Genomic DNA, 21,200 nt, shown 5'->3' with positions numbered 1-21,200 from the left:
CCACAGTCAAAGATCTAACGCCTAACTTCTAACATTAAGTCTCATACCGTGCTAAGTTATTAAGTGATTATATCTATTCAATCGTGTATACTAAGTGTTGGAAATATAAATTTTAACTCTGTGAGCCACAGTGTTATCATACCTGAATCACCCCTATTATCTTAATCGAAATACGGGGATCGAACTATTCGTGGTGTCGATCATTCTAATCGTAACGGGAATTTACGACTCCCGTTGGCGCGTATTCTAACGACCGCGTCTCCCCGCGATAGCTCGAAAATACAGAGTGTATAGCTTTTTTTTTTTTTTTTTTTTTTTTTTTTGCGTGAGGAGGGGAAAATGCTGTTACGCATACCCAGTGATGCGGATCACTGGGTTATGTGGGACTCGGGCGGATGTTGTTGCCATACCCACTAAAAACCCCTCCTCCTTTTTCCTTTGCTTTGAGGACAGACAACCCCGGTAAAACCTGTCGGCAGTCATCAGGTTGTCCTTTCATGCCCCGTTGTATCTTCTTCTTCGGGCAGTTATTCTGTATATTCTGTATTGCTCTCGTCATCTTTTCAGCTAGTTCGGAATACTGGGCTGATCTCCTTCTGTGGTTCTTTGTTGTCTTGTATCTCTGCCTTCACTGCTCCGAGTAGTTGTTGTTGCTCTCGTTCTCCTCCTTGCCTCCTTCAAGGCCTTCGTTGTCACCCTCCTGTGAGACATGACGGTCTTGCGAAATTGCCTGAATTTATCCCAGCTCTCGTTCTTGGCGGTCACCGTGGCGATCAGATTGTCCACGTCTATCTTCTCGCCAAGAGCGTTCTCCAGCTCAATCCTTCTGTCCGTTCACTTCGGGCACGTGAACAGGGCGTGCTCTGCATCGTCGTTAGGGTCTCCACAATCGAGACAGTTGCTGTCGCTGCTCTTGCCAATCCTCTTTCTATAGACACCAAAACTCCTGTAGAGGTGGCCGTGTGTGCGTTATATATTTATTGGACGTGCGTGATAGTTGTAGTAGTTGGGCCTGGTCCGCTGTAATTGTCACTGGGGGCTGTAGATGTCGCTGCCGTCGTCCGACACTAGTTAGTGTCGAGTGGTGGTATTTGGCTTGTCGAGTGCCGCCACACTCCCATACCCGGTTAACAGCTGCATGGTGTGATGATCGATGTCCATCTTCTTTTTGGTAAATAGCAGCGCACTCGGTATTAATTTCCTTGCGCCTCCAGTTCCTCCATTTCCCTGCGCTTTCAGCTCGTTGCCGTCATCCGCGCCGATCCTGGTCTTATGGATCTTGTTCCTCTCGTAAGTCTCTCCGAGCATCTTTATCTTTATGTAGATCGGGAGATTCCCGGTCAACGCGCAAAGTGCCGCGTGGGAGACGGTACGGTATGCCGTCGTTGTTATGCACAGGGCCGTTCGTTGTGCCCGTTTCAGCTTCTTCCTGTTCTTATCGGTATTCGCTAAGCTAATTCTTCTTTCTGAACCCATACTGCCTCCGATGGAACGGGTCCGTTCCGATGCATCTCTCGATGATCTTCTTAAAGCATTTTTCCCAGATCTTGCTCATGGCTGGGAATACTCCCAGCTTATCGGCCGGTACGCGATCCTTTCCCGGCTTCCTTAGCAGTATTACTCTGGCCGTCTTCCAGCAGTCTGGTTCCAGCTTGCTTCCAGCTCCTGCTTCCAGCAGTCCAGGAGTCTTCCATCGACTCCTGCAGCCTTCTTGGTGTTCATTCTTCCGGCGGCATCGACGACATCGCCTTCGCCGATGACGACGCTGAAGCTGATGCCTTCTTCTTCTTCGGTCTCTGCCTCTTCGCGGCCCTCGTAATGGGAGGGTCCGTGTCCCATGGTGAATAGCCTCTGTAGGACTGCTTCCACCATGTCGATCGGCATGTCGTTGCTTGGTTTCTTGCTTTTGCATCTCTTCATGACTGTGCGATAGGGTTTGCCTTCTTGCTTTTCTGTATGGATGGAAACGCGTTCGAAAAGTAGAACGGAGTAATTAGCGATGCACGATCCCAGGCTGGTGAATATTTTTCCATCGGGAGAAGTCAGGTCGAGCGATACAAGATTTATATGCTCGTTCTGCCAGTTATTTCAACGTCTGTTACGCGATAGAAAATGAACATAAATGAATAATAAATGTATTACAGCCATAAAGATTGCTTGATGTACGCCACCGTTTTTCCCCTATTTCTCCGATACAATTTTCCTTTTTTTTTTTCTTTGCGAAACACTTTACTAATCGCGAGAAATTGTATTGCCGCCTGGTACGTATTCGAATTATCCTCAATTATTCTCGGTTGTTTCCGTTTCCTTTGGATTTACATAAGTACTCGTTTGATGTACGTGCAGAGTGAGATAATAACTATTAACAGCTATAAAATAAGAAGCGAAAATACGTTGAAACTCGATTTCTAGATTCGCGAGACTTTGCAGAGCTTCGAAACTCTCGTGTTTCAAACCTAATAAAAAGTTGTAGAGGGAGAATTACATTGCGAGATCTGTTAAGGAAAATCGTATCGTTGTAATAGGATTATTTCAGCGAGGGAAATTCCGTGTTGCGTGTAACGCGTTGCAAAGCCATGAGCTTTCTTTCGGGTTAATATACATAATCGCCTTATCGAACTTTCCATCTCACACGTGAATTTTGCATTTCAATCTTCTTACTTGCAGTCCAGTCCAGTTCAGTTTAGTGTGACTAAGCTAAATGTTTTATAGAGAGACGTACAACTCTATGAAGGGGAGATCAATAAATTGGGTTATCTTTAAATCACTGACAATTATTTCATCGACACGATTTCACCGGCAGCGAATTCACCGGCAATGTCTATCAAAGTTTATTTATCGATACACCGAGTGACATCACCACAATCATTTCACCAATATTCTCCTTTGTCGATAATTATCATGCTTGCCACTACATGTTATCGTTGATTATATGTCTTTATTTACACATTCGTTTACGCGCATAACGAGATAAACGAAGAAACGAAAATGTTATGTTGTCATGATGTATTGTTAAATTACTAATTAACACGAGTTATATATCTACCTACATGAAAGCTTCTAAATATCAATTATAATTCATGAAAGCACGCAAGCTATTTTGCTATGCACAAATAGAATTATAAGGAAATGTTACGTGCTAATGATTTAACGAAATCTATTCCTCTGTACATTTGACATTTCTGTATTATTACTTGTGTACTTTCTGCTCTTGTTTACGTCATCGGAAGTAAAAATACGTTAAGCGAATCAGCTGATCTATTTGAGCGATTCAATGGCTCGGTCTTCTCTTATGCGACTACCAAGTAGAAGATAAGTTCTTCTAGATAAGTTATATAACATTTTATAACATCCAAATTAACTATTTTTTTTCTTTTTCTTTTTCTTTTTTTTTTACCTGGGGGAAATCCGCTCGGACACGAAGCCACTTCTTAAGTGGCGTGGTAGTGAACATCCAAATTAACTGGGGCACTAATTAGCTGAAGCTTCTAGTCAAACCAGGTATCAGTCTTTGTACGCAAAGGCATTCATTACAATCGTTTAAAGTTTGAAGAAACACCGTTACAAATTCGTGATATAAGAGAAAGCGATTCAAAACTCGGATTCATTTGTTGGAACGACGCCGTGGGCAAAAGTACATAATGGAAAACTTTCTTCCAAGACCAATTGATAGCGCTGACGTAATTAAAATGTGACGATATTGCCAGCGACGTTTCTCCAAATAGACGACTAACTTATTTACGAATTGCCGTAACACGATTGCCGCTGGTAATACGGTTAGTAATCACTTTATTGAATTTTCGCTTGACGTGACATCGTCGAGTTCCTAGAGAGATTCTTCTCCCTTGTAAAACTATGTTTCTGCAACGACTGTATTTGTTGAATTGCCGTTCGTGAACAAGTCCTTCTCTTTATTACGTGTAATAGATTCTTCTTTTTAAGTTTTAAATTACATTGGTAATTTTCTATAATTTATTACTCGAATATGGTAATTTTTTCTTAAAAAGTTTGCTTTTTCTACAATTATTTTACTACAAAACCCATCAAAAACATGATGTATGTATATATACCCTCAAATATTATCGGTTTATTCTCAAGCTATAGTTCAATTTCGGAAATTGCCAATTAAAATCATTAAAAAAAAAAAAAAAAAAAAACACACACACACACACACAGAAAGTTCGTTAAAATATGCGATTTTCCAATCAAGATATAGAATTTATTCGAGTAATATAGATTACAGTAGCGATGGTGACGGCAACGATGAATGGACTGATTCTTCGTGCGAAAATAAATTGGAAGCGCAGAACGATGCATTGTTTCAGGGAATATCGATTTTCAAGCATGGTTTTAAAGTACGTGTGCGCGTGACTAGATTTGTTAATTAATGCCGCTCCCAGATTTTCAATATATAAATGTGACACCTACATATCTTTAAGCTTAAAACAATTGGACTAACAATTTCGTTAAATTTAAATCAATATTTATCTTTTTAAACGCAACAATATTTTTAATGACAACTTCACGTGTAAATCAAGTGCATACATATTCGATCGTTCTTGAAAACCTGATTCTCTGCGAAGAGAAAAAATCCTTGAATAAAGATTTGATCTACGTTTTATATGCTACGTTTTACATCCACCTCTTTTCAGATATACCTCTCTATTTAAAATCATAGATCGTCACACTCTATAGGTATTTCCTTGAAAAGATTAAAGTCGTTCTGTATAAAAGCCAATTCAAAGGGGAAGGAAATTCTGCGAAAAATTCTTTCAGATTTGCCTATGTTTGAGCTCGAATCAAAGCAATCCTGTATAATAGGATAGGATGATAGGATGATTCTGTATTATTCCTTGTGTACTTTCTGTTCCTGTTATTTACAATAGGATGATTATGCGTTTAACTTCTCATAGAATCTCTCTGATTCCGTATGATATCATCAATGTTTTTGAAATATGTTATTGATGTCGTAACGTCAACCGTTTCCATTGCAAATTCAATTTTGAATCGCAATTTCCATGTTTGCGTGGCAAAAGCGTAAAATCGATAACGCACGCAAACATGTCTTCTTTGCTAATGGCGTACTATAAATATAAATATTTGAATAAATATTGCGAATTTCATATTGCTAAAAGATTTATACTATTTGTTCGTAAATAATCGTCGGATCTATATTTAAGTTGAAACTGCTGATGAAATTTTGTTTAATAGCACAAATTATTCTTCCCGAAATGTACGTTTAGTGTTATAATATATTTGACCAATGGTTCTCAAATACTAGTTTTGCAAAGGCAATGGTTGAATTGGAGCAATTCTTTTTTCTTTCATTCTTTGAATGACCTGGATTTTCGAGTAGTCTAGTGACGATTGATCCGTACAATTAATCGATTTCTTTTTATTACAGAGCTGCAAGAAATTCCGCATTGGACGCCGATGTTGCGAGTTCCAGTGCGTGGATGAGGTTGACACAGGCTATTGGTTTGGATCTGATGTGGTTATTGTGAATCGTTCATCTAAACTTGAAAAACATAGTGTATTATGGATGCTGAGTTTAGTGATAGTAATTGTAGTATTTTAATTTCTCAATAAAGATTCCGATGGCGCTGTGGACAAAATTCGTAGCTTATAAACATCAACGATTAGTTTCAGCCATCGGGAAAAGAAGTAGTGTATGTATGTAGTGTGTTAACGAAGTAGTAAAACGTAGTGTAAAGAAAGTAGTGTAAAAGTAAAGTAGTGTAAAATTAGTAGTAGTGTGTAATTCGCACAAAAAAGTAGATATTAGTATTGATGTTATTGTATTCCATATTTGACCTTAAAATATGAATAAAATCTAATCAGTCTAAGTATTAATGAAATTTCAAACATTTTTTCTAAAAGAACGCAACTCTCCTTTCTAATGAGCACTATATGATGCAATAGAAAAACAATTTGACACTGAAAATTGTGGTCAAGATCAATTTTGCGCTACACTTATTTAACCAATTTTCATCAAATCGAAGGTGTAGAATGGCTTGAAAAAAAAACCGCGATAAATACTTTTTTGACACTTTGTACAAAGGTGTATATCAATGTGTATATCTATACACATACTCTGTATGTGCATATCCGTGGAATATATATCCGTTTTTCGAAGCAAAATGTTATCTACCTGTTCAAAAGGGCAAAGCAAAAACACTACATAGAGGGTTTGTTACTGTTGACACTCTGTATTTCCGTGCGCAAAGTATCCAACCAGATATCGAGGAACAGCTTTCAGGGAACGAGATCGAATGTTTATTGAACATACCTATTTGATCGAATATATTTAGCAGCGGACTCAATTTTAATTACAATTTTAATTACATTAAACATTTTGCTCATTGATGACCTTACCTTAATTTTTTTCTCCTTCCTCACTTTCATCTCCTATGCGAGTGACACAGCAAGATTGATAGTAGCAAGCGATTTCATTAAAACACAATCTCCTTTTCCATTTGATGAACACGATACGAGACGAGGGAATGATCTAGGAACACGACTTTCGAGCGGTTTCAACAACTATTAAGTTTCATTTATAGCAACGAACACTGCCAAAAACGTAATCAATAAGATTCGCGTAGGTGCCGTAGATGACGTAGATGAAAAAACGTAGACTAAACGTAAATGACGAAATTATGCATTAATTCACTTTAACACGTTAAAATTACGCTAATGACAGTTGCTCCGTTCTATTTGTTCACATATTTAAGCCCTATATGCAACAAAGTGAACGTAGCATCTGCAAGCGTGTTAGTTGGACAACGACGAATTTCGTTTCGCAAATACGGACACGTGAAACATTTTGAAGTTACGTGGACGCGAGAGTAATTCGTTCCCTTAAATTGCTCAATTTCCATTTCTTTCGCCATGTATATTCGAGTACTGCATTTGAATTGCAGAGCAGTCGGAAGTAACGGCGCACGTCGTTGATATATCGACAGGAACATGAATTCTTTTTTCATACGATGAATACTTTTTTCATCGACTTGTTAAACCGAATCAAGTTTTCAAATCCAATCATTTAATTTCATCGTTTTACATCGAACGTTTCAATCTTTTTTCTTTTAAATACCTTACCTATATTTCATCTCGTTGAATATTCCATATTTTTAATGCTACTACCACTTATTGGTAATTACAAATATGTAATTATCGTTCTAAAGTTAGAAATTCGAAATAACATTCGTCAGTATATGATTCTACGTTTTATATAGAGTAGTAAAAATGATACAATGAGTTTCGTTAAATAACCAATAAAAATTTTTGTTCCTTTTTCTTTTTCTTTTTTCTTTTTTCTTTTCTTTTCTTTTTTTTTCTTTCTTTCTTTTTTTTTTTTTTTTTTTTTGGTTTTATGTATCCAAGATCGAGAATAAACTATGTGCACGTTTCTTGTATTCGTTTCTTGTATTTTTATGAGGAATTCAGTCTTTTTACGCCACAAGAGTCTCAACGTTTTCGTTTTCACGCCTACGTTACGCTCGTTAAACACGTTGCAACAAGACCATGAATAAGGATAACAGCTTTAATGTTTTCACATGTGTCAATTTATTATTTTAGACCTTAAATATTTTATTTATAAAATCTTTATTTAAACAAGTTACCATTGTCGCTACAATAAATCAATGAATGAAATCAGTTTAAATTTAAAATATCATTTCATAATTTCTCGTCACTTGTATCTAAAAACAACAAAAAAACGGTGTACCCACATCGTGCGTAGACGGGAAATTAGAACAGTGGAGCTTAATTGAAACACTGATCATATTCCGCGATTGTAAAACAATAATAGAAAATCGTGTTTCTTTTGAAGGGTATGAAATTGTCAGGAGATTATGCCATTAATGAAATTGGAAACTGGCTGGTCAAAGGGATTAAACTCAATTAAACCGAACTGTGTTATATTGTACAAAGGCTAGAGAACTGCTACCAAATATCTGCTAGTTTAAAGGTGTCCCTTATAAATTATAATTATATTTCAAATTCAATCTCCTAGTAATAAGTAAATTAATATTTTACCTAAAATCTGTGATATAGATAACAAAAATAAATTCTTTACATTATTCGTTAGTTTGCAATATAATTAGAATATTATCTTTATTTTCTGCTGTCTTTGTTATTCTTAAAAGATAAACTGCTTATTTACAAATTTAACACCGCATATGCTATTAATAAATCATTTTATATTTAATTTTGCAACCTTCAGTCATTGTTAAAACTTGTTGACAATACTGTCGGTTAATAGAAATTTCTAAAATCCCCTTGTTTCTACTCGATTAGAGGGTATATTGCAGAAACTATGTTAGCTACAGTGTTAGCTACAAATCATCTGTGTCACTCCGTTAAACTTATACACAATAGTATTGTTTCTTGTTTTCATTTAAAATAAAATATGTTATTGTAGGAATGAAGCAGAATGTTCAAATAATTGAAACAACTTTTTGTCCTATAATTAGTGCCTTTCATTTTAAAAATTAAAAAATTTTTAATCAACGATATTTGGAAGTTTCGATCTAAAATGACCAGGAATTGAAACAGAAAATATTTTGATGCCAATAAATACGTATTATTCACACATAAAACAAATATGAAAACAAACATCGATGTATATGAATGAATTTTGAAATGGGGAGGAATTATATGATTATACCCATTCTCTGTTGCGTTTAATTGTTTCAATCGATGTTTCATGAGAATTTTCATCGAATTCTTTAGAGATCCTGGCTGTAAGGTCTTTTTAAAATTATAAGAACAGATTCAAACTATAACATTTGAAAACTTGTGGTTACAAAACTTACTTGTTTCTCATAATTATTTAAATGAATCTATTCGGCATTTTGAGTGACCGTCCCTTTATGGCTCGGACGGCACCTCTCCTTCGTTTGGGAAATTCCGAATTATCCTCCCCGAGCTGCAAACCTGATGACTCAGACAGTAGGGAGGAAAAACATCAGGGAAAACCTCTGGCTAGAAAAGTACGATAGACGAACAAAATTTAACGGCTGATGGGGAGTATCAACAACATACAAGGACAATCATCAACAAAGTGTCGTACCGTGCGGGTGAAATACTGGAGTTTCAATAAGATCTTATAACCATCGAGTTCAGAACATCAAACTTTGTTTGCATAAAGCAAGTGTAAACAAAGTGTCAAATTACACTAACACTCGATCTATTAAATCCGTTCCACCTTGAGCGTTAATTCATTCAAGGTTCGTGGTATCGATCGATCGGTCGGACGTGCCCGGTGGCTCTTTAGTTGATGATTTGTAACAGAATCCTTGCATTAACACAGATTCTCAGAACACACAACTTCACCCAGCAGATATCGATTACAGTCAGTTGTCACTAACAATGCTTTTATCAACAATTTCTTTACCTGTTGATCCTCTGGAAGTTTTAACTATATATATTCTCTAGGAACAGTAGGATTTTAATGATATAACTTTACTAATGAGATCTTAATGTCATAAACGGTATCGAAACTTCTTAATTAATGTCGTTATCGAAGAAGAGACTCGTAATCTTCTCAAACGAAGAGCACTTGATGTTTACAAGTAGAACTCGATATCTTAGTTTCTTAAAATGTGTTTCTGTGTTTACTTTCTAAATGTAAACTTTATTCAAAACGAGCCGTTCATTCGTTACAGGCCGTTAATAAAATTGCACTTTGCACAAAGGAATAGCCGTTAATAATTTAAGATTCTCTGCTCGTCGTACAGGGTATATATCGTAATTATTCACGACGATCGTAACGTTTAAGTCCAATTCGAGCTTAAAATCCCACGTGAGCTATACTACCACAATAGCCTGAATTTCTATTTGTTCGTTTACTGCCTGTTCGTACTCGGAGCATCCGTTGTAAATTACAGCAAAATCTTCTAATGTGTTCCAGAATATGTCTTCATGGAATTTTAATAATTTATTATATCTATAGATAACAAATGTAAAACTTATTAATTTATAATTAATATAAAATAAGAGAGCACGAAACTTCCTATTTTATGGACATATTAAATATTTGTAAAAAATTCTGTATCATTAGTATCACTTTAATTACTTTAAAGGATACAATCCCATAAAGCCGTGACCCCTGAAAGAATCGATGTTCACGCGTGACAAATTGGCGTCGTATGAAAGTTCCGGTATGAACGTTACTAGAGCTGATACCAGCTAGGGGCACAGGTATATGTTCTGGGTTCATTATATATTTATAAAGGGCTGCCGATTCAACGAGTGGTCCGGGTAAATTTAAATTGTAAATAGACAGAGATTTCAAGTAAAAGCCTGGATAAGAGCGGATATGGTATGAGAGTCTGTGGTGGAAAGAGGAACAGGCTGCTTTTATTTGTAAAGTTTGAATTTCCTCGATATCGAAGGTGTTTAAGCCGCAAGTGTGTTTCATGTTAATCGTTCGTGTTAATTCATTCGAGACCGAGATTTTATTGTAATACGATTCCTGGGTGTCAGTACGATCTGAATGTTTTGTTAGAATGATACTGTGCTTTTCTCTCTCTGGAATATCCTTTTCATATTTTAATTTTAAATCGATGACAATCGATTAAATTTTATGCCTCATGTTTTTAAAATATAAAATTATATACTATGTTATACTATAATGTATTATGTACAGTTATATATATTATGCCTACTGATTGATATGAATTTCTTTCGGTCTCGAATGCGTTAAAACGGAGCGCAAAGAAGTCGAAATTACTTATTGTAATTGGTAAAACATCGTGAAAGGCAGACAGATACAAGAAAGAAGTTAAACTATAAATTATATTTGCGACATTGTTATGTTTTTGCTATCTTTAAGCCTTTCATCAAGACAGCCGATCTATAAATATTAATCGACCAATTTCTCTAAGCTTGTAACTTCAAATTAATGTTTATATATATATATATATATAAAGAGTTACGTATTAATCTATCTAAATATTTAAAAAGATGTTTAATGTTATAAATGATGGATATTAAAGATGTTCAAAAGAATGTAGTCTTCGCGTGTTCTTTATCATATCCCTGATCAAAGACATTCCAATATTATTACAATATCCAATTACATATTGATACACAAGATATACAGATTATTATTTATAACATTTTGGTTTTCTTAATTGAGTTATTCATTTAGTACAAATGATAAGTAATTAGTAATAAGTCATAAAAAAAAAAAAAAAAAAAACGGTATTGTAGTAGAAATATTATAAGAAAACATTTTCTGTTTCAGTGTAGAGTTACTCCTTTTTATAGACAGTGTCGTACAAATCCGTACGTCTTTGAGAAAATGTAGGTATCTGAGCCCTTACTTCCTCAACAACTTTCAAATCTGAGAGAAAAGAAAAACATACCAAGTAATAAGTAATGCTTGCTAATAAATTCAGCAAATACAGAGGGAGCCGGCAAAATCGATAAACCAACGAGACTAAAAGTTAATTACATCGTGGATTTCTCGCTTTTAATGTTAAACTGGAAATTACCGATATCGGTGACCACCATATTTTCCTGAATTTCCAAATCGTAAAGGATTTTCCCCCAGAGATTTGTCAACTGTGTATGTCCCCATGCGACATAACTTGCTGAAGGAACACGAGCCGGTGATATACAGGCGACGTATAATTGATTGTCATTCGCTCTGGAACGCTGAAGTAATGACCAGTGCAGTGGTCCAGTGGTCATATTGAATGCCGCCGGATATATCAGCATTTGGCAACCTAACACAGAGAAACGGGAAATATGAGACCACTGAATTTTAGTTAACTTTGTAGGTGTACAGTCCACATTCCATAATTTATGAATATGCGAGAACAATCCTCTTGTCGTGCTTCTAATTCTTTTATTTATTTCATTTTCAGCGAATATACTGGTTTTGTAAATTAAGCTCCTTTTTATACAGAGTTACAGATTATATTGATTATATTTTATATAGAATATATTTAAGAAAGATAGTTACTTTCCTGCTAGTTAAGTATTGTTCGATTAAGCTACTGTACCTTTGTTCCGATAAATGCGTGCCATTTCCTCGAATCTGATATCATAGCAAATGCCAATACCTATTTTCCAGCCCTTCGCATCAAACATTGTTAGGGAATTACCAGGACTGAGTGAATCACTCTCTCGGAAAGTAATCTTGTTGGGAATGTCGATGTCGAATAGATGTACCTAATAATATAAAAATATAGTTGCTAACTCTATTGCTGTAACTTTTGTAATTTAACATCAATGTTACGAACTTTTAAACTTTAATTGTTTTTTATTTAATAACTGACAGCGTTTTTATCACTTTCTTTTATTAAAAAGTTTTATCATTTAATAATATTTGAGAAGGAATATTTTTTAAGAAAAAATAAGTTTTTTCCTATGTGAAAAATTTATGTTACAAAACAAATATATTGTCCATATCTTATATATTATATTACGACAAAAATGTATGTTTCTCGTATCAAAACGTATTTTATAAACCTATAACATATTTTTTAAATTATAGAATTGGTTATAGTACACGTATGTACATATGTATATTCCTAAATTATTCCTAGATAGAGTCACTTTCTCCACCCCGATATTTTCAATTTCAAAGCCACATCGAGGTATATTATTTACCTTCCGGTGTTTTGCTATCAAAGTTCCATCGGGACCCCAAATAGTACAGCAGGTATTGTACAATTTATCGCCCTCTATTTCAGGTATCGTACCACCAACTACATAAATGCTGTTTTCTCTAGCTGCCTTCGACAAAGCAACGCTCGTTTCACCATCAGGAATACTCTCGGCGTATTTTGGAAAATATTCTGCATTGCAATATTTCAATTAATGAAAAATAACTGTCCTTTGTTCCAACCATAAATTAGGTTGAAATGTTTGTCAATTTCTTATTTTTTAAATTATTAAAATAACTAAATTTTATATTTCGATTTACTTAAATATATAATTACTTAGATAATAGTACATATAATAAATTGTTTCTACAGGTTCAAGATGAAAAATGAATATTTAGAAATGTTTAATTACAATCATGCTATTTGGGTTAGTACCAGTGACTTGTTACGTAACGACTTTGCTAGTACTTTTTGAAGCATAAAGTTAGATTTTAACTAACTTTAATTTTTAACTACTATAGGTGGAATTATAAATACAAAATAATTGATAATACTAGTTTATAAGTACCTAATTATTAGTATCTTAAAAAATATATTTATACAAAAATCACGATAATCATAAAAGTGGGGAAATTCTATATTCTCGAGTCAATTCACAATCTTTATGGAAGTATAAACGATAAGGTAATTTGTCTACTTTTACTTTTTTCTATATAGTTGTTATACATATAATAAATTATTAGAAAAAGAAACAAATTATTACGTATTCCATATGGTGAATTAAAGCATTCAGGAAGAGCGATAATATCAGCATTATGCTCTTTCGCGCTGGAAATGTAGGAAACTGCCCGCTCTACATTTTTGCTTTTTACTTCATTTACTTGAAGTTGTACCAACGCCAAGCGAAATGCTAAAATGTTGGAAAAATTAAATACACTCGGTTATATATTTCCCATACTTTTTACCTATAAATACTTTATACATAGTGAATATACTTACTCGACATCGTTCGCACTATTTGTTTAGCGATGTTCGTAAGTATCATAATGTTCTTTGAGGTTATGTATGTATACTACTCGATATCAACATTACGTAAACAATACGCGGGGATTTTTAATAATTATTGATAAAGTTTAGGACATTAACTTTGATGTAATTGTAAACATTATTACATATTATAATTAAATGTAATTTTCAGTTAAGGGTAAGAAAAGAAATATAATATTTTGTAAAAATACACTTTATTATAAAATCTGTATAAATAAAATTGTACAATTTATCTTGAAAGTAAAATGACCGAATACGTCCCTGGAAAATATTACTGCCTACTAAATGATCGAGATCTTGATCTTTCTCGTCTTTTGTGTTTCTTTCTGTCTGCGTAATCTCTGGGTTTCTTATCTCTAACGTTTTCTCTTTCTTTGTCTTTCTTTTTATGTTTTTTACTTGATCTTTCAGATGAGCAATCGTGCTTCTTATCTTTCTTTGACTTTTTCAATCTTTTTAATTTATAAGAATCATTCCTATTAGAGTTACTTCTTTCTCTCCGTCTCTTCTTTTCAGAATCACTATCGCTGTCATCATTAGATTCGGAGCGCCTTTTTCGTCTTTCTCATTTTTTATCCCCCACTTTATCATACTTGTTCTTATTGTGCATCGTACTTCCGATTTTCTTTCTTTTATTACTACTTTTGTCACCATCTTCACCGTCTTCGGGGTCAGGGGACATTGATCTTTTTCTATCCATCTTTTGCTCGAGTCCCTTGGATTCCTTGTCCTTATATTCCTCATACTTTTTTGTATCTGAAATTAACCCCATAAAATACTGAAAGCTAAAACCTCTACATTTATCATATTTTATATAAAAATAGAAGGGACCTTTAAAAAATTGCATGCAACAACACACTTACAGGTACTTTTGAATTAGTTTTTCTACATGTCCGATTATGTCTTTATATGTATATGTCAATTCAAATTTATTTTCTTAAAAGTCCCTTAATGAAAAACTAACACTTCATATTAACTTTGAACTTTTGAGTTCTTAGAATATTCTGATTTAGTCACTGGCTGTACCATAAATTCATTTACAGATATTATATTTCCACCAAGAGCTAGTTTTATTATGAGCCTTCCTGCATCATCATCGAATCCTTCTATTTGACCATAATTATTACTTTGTTTTCCAGCTATAATTTTCACAAATGTTCCTTTCTCGATTTTAACTTCTTCCTCTTCTTTTTTGGAATCTGTATTTTTGGTATCTGTATTTTCATACCTTTTGATCGTAATTCTGGTATGACAGCTGCTATTAATCTGTAATAGTTAGAATGAACGATTGTGAAATAAAAAATGATGTTCTCTGTTTACTTTCCAATAAGTGATGTATTAAATACATACAATTAATTTAATCCAGAGTAAAATTCATACTTTTCATTTCAACCAATTCCCTTTCCTGGTTGCCATCCCATTCCCCGTAACATTGCTACACCAAAATCATCAATAGGAATTTTTTCATAATCTTCTAACGTAGACTGAAAAATACAAAACGATATTTATAATATGCAAATGTAATACATCTGTGCATTGCACATCAATATGTTGATAACGTACCTGTTCTTTGCCTCTTAGTGATTCATCTTCTACTAAAGGTAAGGTTAAATCATTTGTTTTAGTTTCATGTTCATTCTTTGATTTAAGATCCTCAATGATTTCTTTCGCCACTTGTTCTTCTAAAGTAACAACTTTATTTTCACTATCTTCAACTGGCTCTTTCTTTATTGATATTATTGGCGATGTTTTTCCATTAGATAGCTTTGATTTTGCCTCGTTAACACTAGCGTCTCCTACCTTTTCCTTATCTGCCTTCGGAAGGAAAATGTCTGCATCTATTTTATTAACTATTCTATCATGCCAGGTTTTTGAACCTAGTAATGAAATAATTAGAGGTTCATCTTTTTTTTCTTCCTTACTGAAATAAAAAAATTGTTTTCAAATATATATATTCCGCTATTGGTGATTTTTATAGGTTAGGTTGAGGTTATATGTTTCTTGATTAAAAATTTTACTTTTTGAACTCACCCTATTACTTTAATACCTTTCTCATCAAGGCATTCAATGTAATCAACTTTCTTTTTTTCTTGTGGAATAGCATTTTTTAACACAGGTTTCTTAATAGATTTCGCAAAACCAAAGGAAATCTTCTTTCCTTCTTCTGCCATTTATTTGTTATTTTAACACTGACTTATAGATCAATAGACATGTATATACTAGACATAAAGATTGATGTCACTTGAAACTATGTACATGAATCTAATATCTTATTATACTTTATTAATCTACTCAAAATTACTTGCACATTACTAAAATTTCATTCCGACAATATATCAAGCGCCTGAATAAGTGACATTAAAGTAAACATATATCAGAGAGGAAATAAGAAGAACTGACGCCTATGGTCTTCTATGTTACAGAGCTAGTGCTACACCATACGGCCAAATGCCGAAAATGGCTAGGATATCCCAGAGAGAGTAGTGCTGCACCATGCAGCCAAATGCTAGTATATATCTGCCTATACGTTTCAATCAGAAAATCGATATTATGTGTTCATGTGAAAGTTTACATTTCCCTAGGAGCTGTATTTTGATAGATTTAAGCTTCTAATGGAGCATTTTAAACGTATAGAGTATACTATGAAGTAGATAGTAGTGCGGATCATTTTATATTCATAGTGGTGCTTTCATGGTTTCACTAGGGTTTTGGTGAAAGCTTAGGTTGACATTCACGGTTCATTTAGACTGATAATTCACGATTTCATCTATTCCCTTTTTTTCTCTTTTAAGCCTCCTTTTTCTATGCTTGGCCAGTTCCAGTAAATGTATTTAAAGCTATTACAGGTCATTCAGAAGTTACGTCTCATAAATTAAAATACATAGAAGAATGGCAATTACATTCTCCTTTTTATCATTTATATTCTATTATTAGAACACGTATCATTTTTCAAAATTTTCATTGCAATCTACAATTGTTTATGTCATCTTCCTATTGGTCATCGACTTTGTCATTTGCATGTCTCATTTTCCTCGTGTTCGGCATTTCAATATCAGGGAACGAATTTCTATCTTCTACATGAAATCATCTCTTTAATTTCAGATAGACGAATATGCGGCTGCTTCTGTTCCAAATATCTCCGTTACTGTGCCTGTTGACGGAAATCGGCGCGGCTGGGATCGGTAAAGCATGTCAGATCCTGCCATACGCGACCGATTCCTGGAATCACCCATCATGGCCACGGCTCGACTCTTCCGCGTTCGAAGTTCGCAGCGTGACCGGAGTTGGTCATCTCAATCCCTTGTTTAATTGTTGATTTTTTTAAATCTTTGTTTATTAATTCCAGGTTTTTTACATATTTTTTTTTTTTTTTTTTTTACATGATTTTTTTCCAGAATAAACGCTGAATTCTGATTGTAGAGTGGATACAGGCAAAAGTACCGATACGCGACGGTACGACATAGCCATGCATTATTACATTTTTTTTCTTTTTTTTTTTTAAGATTATTATTGTAACTTAAATTTAAGCCGCTGTTACGCTGTGCCTATGTGCGATATTTTAATTTATGTCCTGAAAGCCTGGACGCAAAAACAGGACAGTTCGTTAGCGTAGGAGGGAACTTCTTCGTTAGACTGAACTCTGTTGATTGACTATTGAAAGCGGAAAGCGTAATAAGTTATAGTAATTCTTTTGCACGAGATTAAATAATTCAAGAGCGTTATTTTTTAGTATTGATTAGAGTTATAATATTTTTATATTTTTATACTTTTATATATTTATATTTTTATACTTTTATATTTTTATATTTTTTAAAATATCTTGTTTTGGCATACATATTTTTTCCACGCTTCATATCTATCCACATTCGTAACTGTAGGTGACATTTTTTTTAACAATTTTGCTATTATTTTATAATTCTTTAATTCATATTTCAAAGTCGTAGTAGATGTTTCTCCTTTTTCAAGTCTTTTAAACATTGGATTCATTTCTAGCAGCCATGCTTGCGTACAAAGCAATTTTATATCAGCACAAGAATATTTTTCAGTAGATTTTATTATGTGACTCACAATATCCATATTCTCTAATAATCGGTTGCTAAGGTATAATTTGAACATATAAAATCGAGTAACTTCGTTTGGTAATGATACGTATATATTCTTTTCAAGGCGTCTGCGTAAAGTTGCATCAATATCCCTAATAATATATTTACAATAAATATTATTGTTCTGTTATATTAATAATAACGAAGGAATATTCCGAACAACACAATAATTAAGATTAAGATAATGAATAATTATGATATTAAGATATTTTCTACTTAGAAAACATTGAAATAGCTATAAATGATATACATACCAAGGGCAATTAGTTGCGGCCAAAAGAACTACATCAGAATTTTTGTTAATTACTAATCTATCCAATCTAAAAAGAAGTTCTGATCTGAATGTCTTTGCAGATTCAGACAATGTATACTTTACTCCTTTATTTGTTCCTATGCAGTCAATCTCGTCGATAAAAATAATTGTAGGCGAATTATTATAGGCAAGTTCAAATAAAACCTGTTCAGTTTAACAAATGTATTTATTATTTATTAAATATTATATTCAAAATTCCTTAAATTCATTGTTTCATCACGAACGTAATATCATTTCGTTTTCCAAACAACTATTCTATTTATATATGAATGACGACAAATAAAAACAAATCTTTTTAAACCTAGAATCTCTTCTTCATAGACAAAGGAAATCAACTTACACGGATATACTTCTTGGAATCATCTCTCCATTTGTCCACCAATGAGCTGGTCGTTACGTTAAAAAAGGTGCATTGGCATTCTGTTGCGACTGCCTTCGCCAACATCGTCTTTCCTATTTCATAATTGCTTGTAAACATGTATGGGAATGAAAGAAATACGAGTATCTTACCTGTACCAGGTGGTCCATATAGCAGAATACTTTTACAGGGAGCAAATGGGCCTTTAAAAAAGATAGGGTATTTAAGGGGATACACAATGGCATCCTTAATGGCAGATTTACATTCCTCTAGGCCTGCAATGTTGTCCCAATATACATTTAATTCTTTCAGTATGATTTCCTGCGACAATACAAAGATGAAATGGTGCATAATCTCTGTATTAATTTCCTCGAGTGTTATGTAATTCATTATTTAAAGCTTTACTGAAATCCCTACGTCATTGATATACAGTGGATTGTTTATCCAAGGTATTTGTTGGATATACAGTGGATATATACAACAATACATTTGTTGGATATTGATATACAGTGGATTGTTTATCCAAGCTATTTGTTGGATATACAGTGTATACAGTGTATACAGATATACAGTGTATACAGTGTATACAGATATACAGATATATACAACAATACATTTGTTGGATATTGATATACAGTGGATTGTTTATCCAAGGATAGGTATTTTATTTTTAAAAAGCTTTACAATACGTATATTAATCGAAAATAACTTACAGATAAAATGTCTTGAGCAATCTTCTGCAATTCTGGATTGTCTATATAAAGGTCCCGAGCACATTTTGATATCTTTGATTGCCTGGATTGTTCCATTGAGACGTTAAATGAAGCTCTTTGATGAAGCTCTTCTGATGAAGATCCATCGTTTTCATTGGCAGAAATTGTTGTCACTGTCATTGCAAGATTAATATCATCGGTAGCATCACCCCTCATCTTCTGTTGTGCATTCCTCCCTTCGACAGACCCAGATACAGACTCACTTCTCGTTTGTTTGCTAACAGATTTGACAAGTTTTACTACTTCTTTGAAGATTGAATGATATTGTAATAGATGCATTGAATATGTTGAGAAAGTTGAATAGTGTTAAATAATTTAAATTCTTACACTTTGTTCGCATTTGTCATTTCCCTCGTCTTTATTTCCTTTTCAGTTATTTTCTTACACAATATAGGATATTTTTGGAATTTCATCTTGTAATAATTTTCATATTCTCTAAGAATAATTTCCAAATTGACGTTGTCGCAGACTCGATATTTCCGAGATAGACGAGCTTCCCGGATTAATACATCGCTAATGCCAACATATCTAAAAAATATAATTTTTAATTCATTGAACAAATTTTATGCTATGAGTACACACTATACGATAATCATCAATTGGGACAACTGTTTTATTTCTATCCTTTCTATTTATCTATCTATTCTATTTCTATCCTTCTGCTTTTTAATTTCTAATTTTTAAAGTTTGAATTTAAATATATTTTCATTTATAACTAGTTAAACTACGTTATCGATTGAGTTATTCTATAACAACCGAGCTACCGATGTCGATTTTCAAATTTTGATTCCTTCCCCTCTTTCCGCACTAATTTCTATTTCGATTGGTCACCGATATTATTCGAAAAAATTGCAACTAAGAAGATATCTAAATTGCAATGTACTCACCCATTGTGTACCAAATAATCACACTAATCACAATAATCACAATAATAATCACATTAAGGTACAATATGTCCCGATTACGTTCCGAAGTATGACTCTCCTCCTAATGCGACATTATTTTTTTTATTATTAACAATAATTATTAATAATATAAAGATTTTCATGCAATTTTCTGTTACATTGCGAGTTTAATAAATTTGTTACACATAATTTTGTTATCTACTATCTTGATACGCGCAAAGATAAATCTTAATGATATATAATACAGCGTAAATGGTTATAAATAATTAATTATTGACAATAATTATAAGAATTATCGAAAGAAAAAATCATAGATACAAAATCAAATACAAATCATAGATATAAAATCAATCAAAAAAATGAACGACAATTGTGAAAAACGCAATATGGCATATCAATGACGAAACACACTCATGACTGTCATGGAAGTTCCAAAGTCCCAAAATCTAGAATATTCCTTACCTCTTTAGATTGAGATATCTTATTTGTGGTACCTTGCTGCGACGAATCACCGTTCATTGTGATAGTTTTAAATGTGATAATGATATCCTTGTATTGACTATCGTTTTTCGATAGTTACGAGAATTTTCGTTTATCACTTTGAGACAATCCGTAACTTCCTTTCTCTTATAAAGTTTCCCTTCAACTCCGTTGAAAACTGAGCATCAAACAGGAGACGAACGATTTGTTCGCACACATAAGCAGGGTGCAAATATAATGATGGAATAGTCGAATCCTGTCTACTGTATAGTAAGATGGATGCGACATGGAAATAGAAAGAGAAGGCTGTATATAAGCATTTTCTGTCCTTGTTTAATCAGGCATGCACACTAGTGGACACTGACGGCGCTCGTTTACCGTTGTTACATATTTCCGGTACAAGTACGCGGGCATTAGAGAAGGACGGAACGGTCTCTCTCTTTATCCCTATATCGCGTTTTTAGTTCGCTCACGCGCTCTGTACTTATATCTATTAGATTTCCACCATAAGCAGCGGCCGTGCAGTGACTTACAAAAGTTTCGAACTCGCGAACGTTTAATCACGTTCCCTACTCCGAAGGGGTAAGTACAAAGTTGCTCG

General features: G+C 33.7%; 4 protein-coding genes across 11 annotated transcripts in view; 1 reads left to right on the top strand and 3 right to left on the bottom strand.

The window, feature by feature from the left end:
• The window catches only part of LOC125387075, a 31,051-nt gene extending 12,588 nt beyond the window's left edge, over positions 1-18,463 (top strand). For 3 of the 4 annotated variants that reach the window (XR_007227640.1, XM_048414262.1, XM_048414261.1), the window contains exon 4: positions 5,405-5,849. Coding sequence is in view for 2 of the 4 variants with exons in the window: in XM_048414262.1 (XP_048270219.1) it covers positions 5,405-5,578 (174 nt within the window). In the remaining 2 variants the exon portion in view is untranslated. Of the gene's footprint in view, positions 1-5,404; positions 5,850-18,404 lie in introns of those variants that run through there. The other variant, XR_007227641.1, reaches the window with a different exon arrangement.
• Positions 8,729-13,685, bottom strand: LOC125384660 (omega-amidase NIT2-like). Of its 2 annotated transcripts, none has more exons than XM_048414213.1 (6): positions 13,620-13,684; positions 13,384-13,530; positions 12,625-12,812; positions 12,015-12,183; positions 11,502-11,735; positions 8,729-8,985 (listed from the first exon to the last, which is right to left on the bottom strand). In XM_048414213.1, the coding sequence occupies exons 1-6, from the start codon at positions 13,663-13,665 to the stop codon at positions 8,969-8,971; spliced, it is 801 nt and encodes a 266-aa protein (XP_048270170.1). In that variant the 5' UTR covers positions 13,666-13,684; the 3' UTR covers positions 8,729-8,968. The 2 variants fall into 2 exon arrangements, with proteins under 2 accessions (XP_048270170.1, XP_048270169.1); XM_048414212.1 differs by lacking the exon at positions 8,729-8,985 and adding an exon at positions 11,259-11,350 and having other exon boundaries at positions 13,620-13,685.
• Positions 13,843-16,267, bottom strand: LOC125387055 (pre-mRNA-splicing factor SPP2-like). Of its 3 annotated transcripts, XM_048414216.1 has the most exons (6): positions 15,964-16,267; positions 15,699-15,886; positions 15,231-15,588; positions 15,048-15,151; positions 14,694-14,933; positions 13,843-14,423 (listed from the first exon to the last, which is right to left on the bottom strand). In XM_048414216.1, the coding sequence occupies exons 2-4, from the start codon at positions 15,836-15,838 to the stop codon at positions 15,056-15,058; spliced, it is 594 nt and encodes a 197-aa protein (XP_048270173.1). In that variant the 5' UTR covers positions 15,839-15,886; positions 15,964-16,267; the 3' UTR covers positions 13,843-14,423; positions 14,694-14,933; positions 15,048-15,055. The 3 variants fall into 3 exon arrangements, with proteins under 3 accessions (XP_048270173.1, XP_048270171.1, XP_048270172.1); XM_048414214.1 differs by having other exon boundaries at positions 15,699-16,194; XM_048414215.1 differs by having other exon boundaries at positions 14,709-14,933; positions 15,699-16,194.
• On the bottom strand, positions 17,415-20,983 carry LOC125387041 (katanin p60 ATPase-containing subunit A-like 2). Of its 2 annotated transcripts, XM_048414200.1 has the most exons (8): positions 20,582-20,983; positions 20,102-20,201; positions 19,542-19,742; positions 19,155-19,431; positions 18,594-18,762; positions 18,424-18,536; positions 18,025-18,227; positions 17,415-17,862 (listed from the first exon to the last, which is right to left on the bottom strand). In XM_048414200.1, the coding sequence occupies exons 3-8, from the start codon at positions 19,625-19,627 to the stop codon at positions 17,478-17,480; spliced, it is 1,233 nt and encodes a 410-aa protein (XP_048270157.1). In that variant the 5' UTR covers positions 19,628-19,742; positions 20,102-20,201; positions 20,582-20,983; the 3' UTR covers positions 17,415-17,477. The 2 variants fall into 2 exon arrangements, with proteins under 2 accessions (XP_048270157.1, XP_048270159.1); XM_048414202.1 differs by lacking the exon at positions 20,582-20,983 and having other exon boundaries at positions 20,102-20,404.
• Between the last annotated feature and the right edge of the window lie 217 nt (positions 20,984-21,200).

Source organism: Bombus terrestris, unplaced genomic scaffold (assembly GCF_910591885.1).
Source record: "Bombus terrestris unplaced genomic scaffold, iyBomTerr1.2, whole genome shotgun sequence".
NCBI classification, from domain to species: domain Eukaryota; kingdom Metazoa; phylum Arthropoda; class Insecta; order Hymenoptera; family Apidae; genus Bombus; species Bombus terrestris.
The sequence above is the reverse complement of the archived record's forward strand: the minus strand, read 5'-3'. Positions and strand labels throughout refer to the sequence as shown.

Bases quoted from the DNA above. Each gene is read 5' to 3' on its own strand.
- LOC125384660 (XM_048414212.1), bottom strand. From the start codon at position 13,665: ATGATACTTACGAACATCGCTAAACAAATAGTGCGAACGATGTCGA. The intron at 12,813-13,383 runs GTAATAATTTGT...ATTGCAATGCAG, and splicing joins TAATTCACCATATGGAATAC to AATATTTTCCAAAATACGCC. The intron at 12,184-12,624 runs GTAAATAATATA...TTATATTATTAG, and splicing joins TGATAGCAAAACACCGGAAG to GTACATCTATTCGACATCGA.
- LOC125387055 (XM_048414216.1), bottom strand. From the start codon at position 15,838: ATGGCAGAAGAAGGAAAGAAGATTTCCTTTGGTTTTGCGAAATCTATT. The intron at 15,589-15,698 runs GTGAGTTCAAAA...TTTTTATTTCAG, and splicing joins AAAGGTATTAAAGTAATAGG to TAAGGAAGAAAAAAAAGATG. The intron at 15,152-15,230 runs GTACGTTATCAA...TGTATTTTTCAG, and splicing joins CACTAAGAGGCAAAGAACAG to TCTACGTTAGAAGATTATGA.
- LOC125387041 (XM_048414200.1), bottom strand. From the start codon at position 19,627: ATGAAATTCCAAAAATATCCTATATTGTGTAAGAAAATAACTGAAAAG. The intron at 18,228-18,423 runs GTAAGTTGATTT...TAAACTGAACAG, and splicing joins ATTCCAAGAAGTATATCCGT to GTTTTATTTGAACTTGCCTA. The intron at 17,863-18,024 runs GTATGTATATCA...ATATATTATTAG, and splicing joins GCCGCAACTAATTGCCCTTG to GGATATTGATGCAACTTTAC.